General features: G+C 45.4%; 2 protein-coding genes across 2 annotated transcripts; both read right to left on the reverse strand.

The window, feature by feature from the left end:
- Positions 1 to 3,748: 3,748 nt before the first annotated feature.
- On the reverse strand, positions 3,749 to 4,711 carry LOC114601292 (proto-oncogene Mas-like). Its single transcript, XM_028738504.2, has one exon. The coding sequence runs from the start codon at positions 4,709 to 4,711 to the stop codon at positions 3,749 to 3,751; it is 963 nt and encodes a 320-aa protein (XP_028594337.2).
- Positions 4,712 to 9,179: 4,468 nt separating this feature from the next.
- Positions 9,180 to 10,130, reverse strand: LOC114601293 (proto-oncogene Mas-like). Its single transcript, XM_028738505.2, has one exon. The coding sequence runs from the start codon at positions 10,128 to 10,130 to the stop codon at positions 9,180 to 9,182; it is 951 nt and encodes a 316-aa protein (XP_028594338.2).
- Positions 10,131 to 10,655: the final 525 nt, after the last annotated feature.

The raw sequence follows: 10,655 nt of genomic DNA on the forward strand, positions 1-10,655 counted from the left end.
AATGAGTGCAATTGTGCGGTAGTTGGAGCATTCTTTGGCACTGCCCTTCTTCGGGATTGGGATGTAGACTGATCTTCTCCAATCTTCTGGCCACTGCTGAGTTTTCCAAATTTGCTGGCATATTGAGTGTAGCACCTTAACAGCATCATCTTTTAAAATTTTAAATAGTTCAGCTGGAATACCATCACTTCCACTGGCCTTGTTATTTGCAGTGCTTTCTAAGGCCCATTTGACTTCACTTTCCAGGATGTCTGGCTCAAGGTCAGCAACCACACTACCTGGGGTGTACGAGACATCCATATCCTTCTGGTATAATTCCTCTGTGTATTCTTGCCACCTCTTCTTGATGTCTTCTGCTTCTGTTAGGTCCTTACCACTTTTGTCCTTTATTATGGTAATCTTTATACGAAATGTTCCTTTCATATCTCCAATTTTCTTGAACAGATCTCTGGTTCTTCCCATTCTGTTGTTTTCCTCTATTTGTTTGCATTGCTCGTTTAAGAAGGCCTTCTTGTCTCTCCTTGCTATTCTTTGGAAATCTGCATTCAATTTCCTGTATCTTTCACTATCTCCCTCGCATTTTGCTTGCCTTCTCTCCTCCGCTATTTGTAAGGCCTCGTTGGACAGCCACTTTGCTTTCTTGCATTTCCTTTTCATTGGGATGGTTTTCGTTGCTGCCTCCTGTACAATGTTACGAGCCTCCATCCATAGTTCTTCAGGCACTCTGTCCACCAAATCTAAATCCTTAAACCTGTTCCTCACTTCCACTGTGTATTCATAAGGGATTTGACTTAGATTGTATCTTACTGGCCCAGTGGTTTTTCCTACTTTCTTCAGTTTAAGCTTGAATTTTGCTATAAGAAGCTGATGATCTGAGCCACAGTCAGCTCCAGGTCTTGTTTTTGCTGACTGTATAGAGCTTCTCCATCTTTGGCTGCAGAGAATATAATCAATCTGATTTCGATGCTGCCCATCTGGTGATGTCCATGTGTAGAGTCGTCTCTTGTGTTGTTGGAAAAGAGTGTTTGTGATGACCAGCTTGTTCTCTTGGCAGAACTCTATTAGCCTTTGCCCTGCTTCGTTTTGAACTCCAAGGCCAAACTTGCCAGTTGTTCCTTTTGTCTCTTGACTCCCTACTTTAGCATTCCAATCCCCTATAATGAGAAGAACATCCTTCTTTGGTGTCACTTCTATAAGGTCTTGTAAGTCTTCATAGAATTGGTCAATTTCAGTTTCTTCAGCGCCAGTAGTTGGTGCATAAACTTGGATTACTGTGATGTTAAAAGGTCTGCCTTGGATTCGTATCGAGATCATTCTATCATTTTTGAGATTGCATCCCAGTACAGCTTTCGCCACTCTTTTGTTGACTATGAGGGCCACTCCATTTCTTTTACGGGTTTCTTGCCCACAGTAGTTTATATCATATACCCCCCCCCCCAAAAAAAAAACATTAATAAGAAAACAATAAGAACATAGAGAAAAAGAGAGAAGAGGAAAAGCAGGAAATATAGAACAAGAGAGAGAGAGACAAATAAAGGAGAAACAGTCATATTTCTGATCACACCTTCCATAATCTGCATCTTCAGGAAAAACACTTAGAGCAAGAGGGAAGCTTGTCGTTACCTCAGATATGGACAGGCAAGACACACAGCCAAAATCTGTGAAACTTGAACCCAAAACTTGCGGTTCTTTTCCTCAGTTTATATTCTCTTAGAATTATAGATAACCACACAATCATGCACACAAAGCATATAACAAAAGAGTCTGCTTTTATTACTTCGATTTTCCACAAAATTTACAGTATATACTACATGATTATAAGAAAAAACCCTCAAAGCAGTTTACAAAAAGAATAAAGCAATAAAATTCACACACAAAACAATTTGATATGTCTATGATGCAGTAACAGAATCATAGATTTGTATAATTGGGAGGGATCTTGAGGATCATCTAATCGAACCACCTGGTATGCAGGAATCTCAGCTAAATAATCCCTGACAGATGGCCATCCAACCTCTATTTAAAAACCTCTAAGGCAGTGTTTCCCAACCTTTTTTGGGCAAAGGCACACTTGTTTGATGAAAAAAATCTCGAGGCACACCACCATTACAGCCCCGTGACGTCAGCGCGCAGCGTCACGCCGGGAGGGACGCACGAAAGTGTAACTTTCAATTTTTTCCCCTCCCCCTTGCCGGGGAACCTCCAAGCTTTGGGGGTGGGGGGGGAGGAGGCAGCAAAGCGAGGGACTGAGGGACCCTAACCCTAACCCTAACCCTCACCGATCACCCGGGAAAGCATGCGAACGAGGAGCCCCCGTGTCCTGCTCCCGGCAGCGGACGGCACAAAGCGAGGAGGCCTGGACAAGGCAGCACGCTCCCCGCTCTCACTGCATCGGGGCTTTTCTCCTCCAGGCCGCTTTCGAAGTCCCCTTCTCCGCTCCCAAGAGCCGGAGCCGCTGCTTCCAGGCCCTGTCCGAGCCCCGACTTGTGGCCTCACTTCGAGGAGCGCCTGTTGCTGGGGACGGGGCTGCATCCCCCTCAGCCGCCGCCTCGCTTCCTTCCAGGAGACCCGACGGCTCCCCCTCTCCCGCTCACCCTCCTGCGCCCACAGCAGACCGAGACCTCCCCGCCCCCGCCCGGCTCGGCCCTACCTGGGCGCCTCCAAGCCCGGCCGGCTCCGCGTCGCGCTCCACGCCGGGCAGCTGCAGCAGGGGCTGTGCGGGGGCGCACGGCGGCCCGGCTGAGCGCGGCCCGGAGCCGCCGCGCCGTCGCTCGCGAGTCCCTCCGAGAGCCCGCGGGACTGACTCCGGAGTCGCGAGGCGGCGCGTCGCCCAGGGAAGGGGCGGCTTCCCACAAGCACGACGACCGAAAAGAGCCCAGCAGAGCGCGCGCCCCGGAGGACTTGGGGGGGGGTCTGTAGGGCATCAGTGGCCCTCAGAATTCTGCCCGCCCCTCGCCCCATTTGATCCAGATTTACCCTCTGGGGAGAGCGAGCCCCGGCCCAGCAGGGGGCGCCCTCGCTCCGTCCTCCGGGAAGCAAACGCCCTCGCCCGCCTCCCTCCAGGCAACATCTCGTGGCACACCAGGCAACATCTCACGGCACACTAGTGTGCCGCGGAACACCGGTTGGGAAACACTGCTCTAAGGAAGGAGAGCTCCACTGCTGAACAGCTCTTACCATCAGAAAGTTATTCCTGATGTTTAGCCTGAATCTCATTTCCTGTAATTTGAATCCATTGGTTCGGTTCCTACCTCCAGAGCAGGAGAAAACAAGCTTTGCTCCATTTCCCATGTGACAGCACTTGAGATATTTGAAGAAAGATATGCTATCTCCTCTCAGTATCCTATGACCCAGGCTAAACATGCCCAACTCCCTCAACCATTCCTCATAAGGCTTGGTTTCCAGACCCTTGATCATCTTGTTTGCCCTCCTCTGCACACATTCCAGCTTGTCAGCATCCTTCTTAAATGGTGGTGCCTAGAACTGGACACAGTATTTGAAGTCTGTTGGAGTGGCATCATCCTTTTTCTGAGGAAATAAGGTATTCTCTCTGTATCTTCTTGGATTGGAAGAAATGTTTCATAACTTTACGAGATTTTTACTTGTATTGCCTTAAACTATGAAAGACTTGATCCACTCGGTGCTCTCCATATGATTTGAACTACAATGTCCACCACAGCTGATGGAGGGAACCAAGTGTGAGAAGGCTGAACTATATAAACTCAAAGTGGGGAGCTTAAACTTCTATTTAGCCTATTGCATTTTGACTGGGGAACTCTGGTTCCTCTCTGCTTTCTTCCTCCTCCTTTAAGATATTCTCAAGGATACTTTTAATTAACTCCCGCAAACGACGGCCCTTCTGTCTTCCTACCAGGAAATAAATCACTGGGTTAACAGTACTGTTAAGAGAGGAACATATGAATGCATATTCTAGGACGTAGGGATTTTTATAATGCAGGGCCTGAACAGCATCCATTGGGAAAGCAAGGAGGAGGAAAAGCAGGAGAGTAATCAAGATGGCTGTTAAAAGCTTCCTCTGCTTACACTGTTGTGGTCTGAAGTAGATCTTCCAGGACAGGGTTGGGGTGGAGAAGGACATTAACAGGGTGCAAAGCAGGGCATTGACAAGAAACTGGTAGGAGCTTAGATTACAATATTTCCCAGTTAGCACGAGTGTGATGTGAATTCCAGAAGGTAGGAAGGCAAGGATCCATATTGCGGGGCACACGATGGCGGACAGGTGTTTGTGCTTATGTAAGTGATACCAAATGGGGGGAAAGACACACACGCACCTGTCAATGCTGATGACCGTCAGTAGAAACTGGCTAGCACTGTATGTGAATAGGAAGCCAGTGTAAAACAATGACCTTAGAAGCTCAAAATGCAAGGGATATGACTTACATACAATCCAGTTCAAATCAATAGCAACTACAGCAGTGAGTAAGCCAAAGTCAGCAATGGCGAGGTTCAGGATGTAGGTGGTGAAGTGATTCCTCTTGATGCGGAATGCCAGGAGCCAGATGACTGTCCCATTTCCCACAAATCCAAAAAGGCAGATAAGCAAAGTGAAGGTGATCATGAAAAACATTGCTAAAGAACTAGTGGCACAGCTCATTGGATCACGGTTGTTATTCGTTGGGATGCTTTGTGTTCCATTGTGTTCTTTTCCAGCATCCAGCTGGGACAGAACTGACTGGCAGAAATTTGCCATCCTGGTCAGTTTCTGCTTTTCTGATGGAGAGAGACTTGCTAGGAGAAAAGAAACATAATTTCAAAAGTATTGAAATATTTATTATAGTATTTGCGGTGCTCATTTCCTGCATGAAGAATTCTGCAATTACCTATTAACGGTCCGGAATCCCTTTACCTTTACCTTTACACATGTCAATAATCTTGTCTCTAAAACAGTCAACTTCTGCCATAAATTATTTGCAGAGGTCAACAAATTTTTTGGACATAATCACAGCATTGTTGATATACCAGTTCTTAGATATTAATGCAGAAAGCTACTACAGTGGTACCTCGGGTTAAGTACCGTACTTAATTCGTTCCGGAGGTCTGTTCTTAACCTGAAACTGTTCGTAACCTGAAGCACCACTTTAGCTAATGGGGCCTCCTGCTGCCGCCGCACTGCCGGAGCACGATTTCTGTTCTCATCCTGAAGCAAAGTTCTTAACCCGAGGTACTATTTCTGGGTTAGCGGAGCCTGTAACCTGAAGCGTCTGTAACCTGAAGCGTCTGTAACCCGAGGTACCACTGTATTAGATATTTGGAGGCTCTGAGGCCAAGCTGAAAAACAAATAGAGTTCTTATGAAACAACAACAGTGTGAACAATTTAATTGCCTGAACAATTTAATTTTGTCAGAAACTGAGGTTTTATTTTAGGGGGGAATCTACCAATTTCTTTGCCTTTATTGTTGCCAGAAAATATGAATTCCAGTTTAAAATTATAAAAGATAAAATTTCAGAAAATATGCAAACAGAAGGTCTGGACAGAGGCTCATCGCACCCAGAATCTTTTTATCAAAGTAGTCAGATAAGTACCTACGGAAGCCTTCAAGCAGAATCCAACTGCAATAGCTCTCTCCTCATATGAGATTTCTAGCAACTGGTATTCAGAGACATACTGCCTGCAACAATGAAGGGTGAAACACAGCCAGCATGGCTAGAAGCTTTTGAGGCAACCATTACAGAGTCATTAGCATTCATCTCTGAGTTGGGAGTCTAGAAAATTTATCCGGCAGGTTTTCATACCTGTGAGTAGGCACCAATCAGCAGTCTTCAGATGTGGTGTGGGAAAAGCAGCAACGGTGTTGTATCTTGAATGGGAGTGCTGTGGGGAGTCCTGAAGAGAAAATGCTGCAACCATCAAGGGAATATGAGGTGATTTCCACCAAATTCGTTGCAAGATGCACCATAGATTCTGCTTGCTTGCCAGCCTGGCTTTTTCAGCCTCATAGAAGGGAACTAATGTGTCGCTTTATTGCAGATCAAGATAGCAATCAGTGATTTTAGGGGGAGGAACCTCTTGACATATAAGTCTTTCTGTCCTAAAAAGGTCTAGTCCTTTCATTAGGCAGAGCGAGGTTGCCAGTTCAGGAAACAAGTCCCCCCCCCCCCATTTTCGTTCATCGGGTTCATGTGCTATCTTTTCATTATCAGTGTACACACCCATGATTACGCACGTAAACTGTAGGAAACAAGAGTGTCATCATTTGCCAGCACACCCTTAAAGAAGAACTAAGAAACCATAACTGGTGTAAAACGATAAATTTATTCAAATATAATCTGATGGAGGGTCTGCAAAGCAACAAATAAATATAATTATCTAAATCAAAATATAAGCCAGGCAACGATGTTTCCTAAAGCAGGAGCCATCGGCTTGCTCCTCAATTCCTAGACACATGTTCAGGTGCCACCTGTGACCCAATAGCAAAGGATGGGAAGGGATACTGTGAGAACTGTGTGGATGTGAATCGTGACCACAGACTTTTTTGGGCAGTTGCATGGCTTCATTACCAACCTGGGAACATTCTGCTGAAATTCTGGAAAAAATTATGCCATGACATAAATGTTCCAGCTTATGTTTTTGTCCCACTTTTTTCAGCTCTAGCCCCTCCTTGCAGCAAGGATATGGTAGCACTAGGGAAGCATCACAGAACAAAGTAAAGTAGAATAAACCCATCACTTATTTATTTAGATCTTTTGCAATCCGCCCAACACTCAGAGGTCTCAGGGTGACTGGGTGGGAACATATGCATATTGGAGCAAAGTAGTGCACTAAAAGAGAATATTACACAGTCAATATAAGTCACCATAAAAATGACTTATATTGACAGAGGACGCGGGTGGCCCTGTGGGTTAAACCACAGAGCCTAGGACTTGCCGATCAGAAGGTCGGCGGTTTGAATCCCTGCGACGGGGTGAGCTCCCGTTGCTCAGTCCCAGCTCCTGCCAACCTAGCAGTTCAAAAGCACGTCAAAGTGCAAGTAGATAAATAGGTACCACTCTGGCAGGAAGGTAAACGGCGTTTCCATGCGCTGCTCTGGTTCGCCAGAAGTGGCTTAGTCATGCTGGCCACATGACCCGGAAGCTGTATGCTGGCTCCCTCAGCCAATAAAGCGAGATGAGCGCCACAACCCCAGAGTCAGCCACAACTGGACCTAATGGTCAGGGGTCCCTTTACCTTTACCTTTAAAAATGACAGAACACTATTTACTGTGGGGGTGGGCTTGGAGGAGAGGGAAAGGTGGCAATGCATCAAAGGGATGTACCAGGTTGTAAAGGTGGTGTTTCCCCTTCGCATTAACACCCTGGCACAGTCAGCTTGATATTTACAGTCTTTATTACAAGAAACAGCTACAGGATTGTGCATCTGAACCCGTTGAGTCAGATTCGGGGAGTGGCTTTATTTGATTCCCGCAAAAAGTAGGCGGGGTAATCGTGTGAGACATATTTGACCCTTATGTTTTATTTCCCTCCTTGTCTGTGCTGATTTGAAAGCCCCCTCCCTTCCAGAGTCTGAGATCCCTTCCCGGGCCTCTGGGCGGTGGAAGGGCTCTGCAACATCCCTGAGCCCTTCCTCCTCATGGCTAATCTCCAACCTCTCTTCCACTTCCTCTGTCTCTGGCCGGTTGAAAGGTTCCACAGCATCCCCACCCCCCTGCTCTGCCTCTTCTGTCACTTCCTCCTCCAAATTCTCACTGACACAGGTGTCCAGGCAGGTGTGTGTGTGTGTGTGTGTGTGTGTGTGTGTGTGTGTGTGTGTGCGCACACAAGGTGTGACTGAACAATTCGGTGAATGGTCACAGAAATCATAGAATCATAGAATCATAGAGTTGGAAGAGACCACATGGGCCATCGAGTCCAACCCCCTGCCAAGCAGGAAACACCATCAGAGCACTCCTGACATATGGTTGTCAAGCCTCTGCTTAAAGACCTCCAAAGAAGGAGACTCCACCACACTCCTTGGCAGCAAATTCCACTGTCGAACAGCTCTTACTGTCAGGAAGTTCTTCCTAATGTTTAGGTGGACAGGGAGAAATATTTGAACATACAATTGGCATTGGAAACCCATGAAATGGTTACAATTACGCATTTCCATGAAGAGTGGAAAACCATCAAAGATGACCCTCGGTCTGGTAGCCTGTCAACAAGCAGAACAATGGCAAATGTCGACAGAGTTCATGAGTTATTGATGCAGGATCGGTGTTTGTCCATCTGAATGGTGGTGGAAGAATTGTATATTCCATGTGAAATTGTTACTGAGGTTACTGAGTTGTCCCACCCTCCATATTCTCCTGATCTGGCCCCAGATTTATTTTTCCAAATCTGAAATCTGCACTGAAAGGGCACAGATTTTCACATGTCCAAGCTGCTGTGACAAGGGAACTGAAAGCAGTACAAAAAGAGGAATTCTCCAGAAGATTCCAACAGTTCTACAAATGTTGTCAATGGTGCCTTGTATCAGAGGGGTCTACTTTGAAGGCCTGTAAGGTATGTATGTTTGAATATTTCTCGCTGTCTGATTTCTGTGACCCTTCACTGAGCACACACACACACACAACGTTCCATAATCCACGTCCTCACCTCAAACACTCAATGCAAGGAGCAGCTTGTAGCTACCTCCAATACAGAAAAACAGACCAAGCAAAAGTCTGTGGAACATGCACACAAACATTGTGGTTCTTTCCTGAATTTCATGCAAAGCATCAGTTTATATGCTCTTAGCATCACATATAACTCCACAAGTGTGCATGCACACACAGCGTATAATATGAAAGGTGCTCGTGACCAGCCATACTTCCAGTTTGAGCCCATACCAGTATGGGCCCCTAGGGTATATTTTCAATGTTGCAAGAAAGGAATGAACACCTACAGTGAGGTAACTCTTTGCTGCCGAGTTCAGAGTCTGTTGCATTAGAACCATCCCTTTTCAAAGCAAGCAGTATCTTATTAGATATGAATACATGTTTGGTAACATTAAATAATCTGTACAAGCATTTTTTTTTTAAGAAAACAACAACAACTAGGAAATTCTTCTGCCACTTAGACTACAACTTCCATAACACCAGATAGAGGGCACAGACTGGTGAAAAGCTCAACTATACAGTAATAGCAAAAGGAGAGAGCTTAAGCTTCTATGGAGGCTTCAATATTTATTTTCACTGGGGAACTCCTATTCCCCTTTGCTGTCTCCCTCCTCCTTTAAAACATTCTCAAGTATACTCTTAATTCTCTCCCGGGAATGATGACTCTTCTTCCTTCCTACCAGGAAATAAATCGCAGGATTAATGGTGCTGTTAAGAGAGGCACATATGAACGCATATTCCAGGAGGTAGGGATCTTTATGAAACAGGGCCAGGTACTGAACAGCATCCATTGGGATAGCAAGGAGGAGAAAGAAGAGGAGTGTAAGTAAAATGGCCATTATAAGCTTCCCCCGCTTACACTCATGTGGTTTTAAGTAGACCTTCATGGACAGGGTTACGGTGGAGAGGGACATTAAAAGGGTGCAGAGCAGGGCAATGGCAAGAAACTGGTAGGAGCTTAGATTACAATATTCCCCAGTTAGCCAGAGCGTGATGTGAATTCCAGACGTCACAAAGGCAAGGATCCATATTGCGGTGCACACGATGACGGACAGGTGTTTGTGCTTATGGAAGCGATACCAAATGGGGAAAAAGATGCACACAAACCTGTCAATGCTGATAACCGTCAGGAGAAGCTGGCTAGCACTGTATGTGAATAGGAAGCCAGTGTAAAACAATGACCTTAGAAGCTCAAAATGCAAGTAATGTGACTTACATACAACCCAATTCAAATCAATAGCAACTACAGCAGTGAGTACGCCAAAGTCAGCAATGGCGAGGTTCAGGACGTAGGTGGTGAAGTGATTCCTCTTGATGCGGAATGCCAGGAGCCAGATGACTGTCCCATTTCCCACAAATCCAAAAAGGCAGAGAAGCAAAGTGAAGGTGATCATGAAAAACATTGCTAAAGAACTAGCGGCACAGCTGGCCCTTGGATCACAGCTGTTATTTGTTGAGGACTCCGTGATACTTTGCATTCCATTGTGTTCTTTTCCAGCATCCATCTGGGACAGAACTGACTGGCAGAAATTTGCCATCCTGGTCAGTTTCTGCTTTGATACTCCTTCTGCTGTGGAGATTCCTCCTAGAAGAAAAGAGAAGAGCTGGATTTGTTTCTTGCTTTGGGGATAAATGCATAATGATGCTGCTCAAGTTCTCAGCTGGGTCTTCTTTGATCCCCACTGTTGATCAAAGTTAAAAGCGATTTAGATTATTCCAGATCTGTGTTATTTTCAGATCAGTTCATATTCATACTACACTGCTCCAGAGAAAGTTTCTCAGGTGCAGAGCGATTGCAGAAGGAACCACAAAAAATTAAAACGATAGAAATGAAAATACAGCTCCTTTCATTTAGAGAGTAATCCTACTCATAGGACAATTCAGGTGATGGAACTCAAAGAGTCATTTTCAATGCACCAGAAATTGTGTCCAAGCCCATCCAAATATGAAGGTGCATGCTGGACTTGCAACTTTCATGGGGTTGGAAACATACAAAGCTTTTATATTTGGAATATACCTTGTTTGTATTGTCTATACTAGGTTAAATCCATATTAAATGAGTT

Source organism: Podarcis muralis, chromosome 8 (assembly GCF_964188315.1).
Source record: "Podarcis muralis chromosome 8, rPodMur119.hap1.1, whole genome shotgun sequence".
Lineage (NCBI taxonomy): Eukaryota > Metazoa > Chordata > Lepidosauria > Squamata > Lacertidae > Podarcis > Podarcis muralis.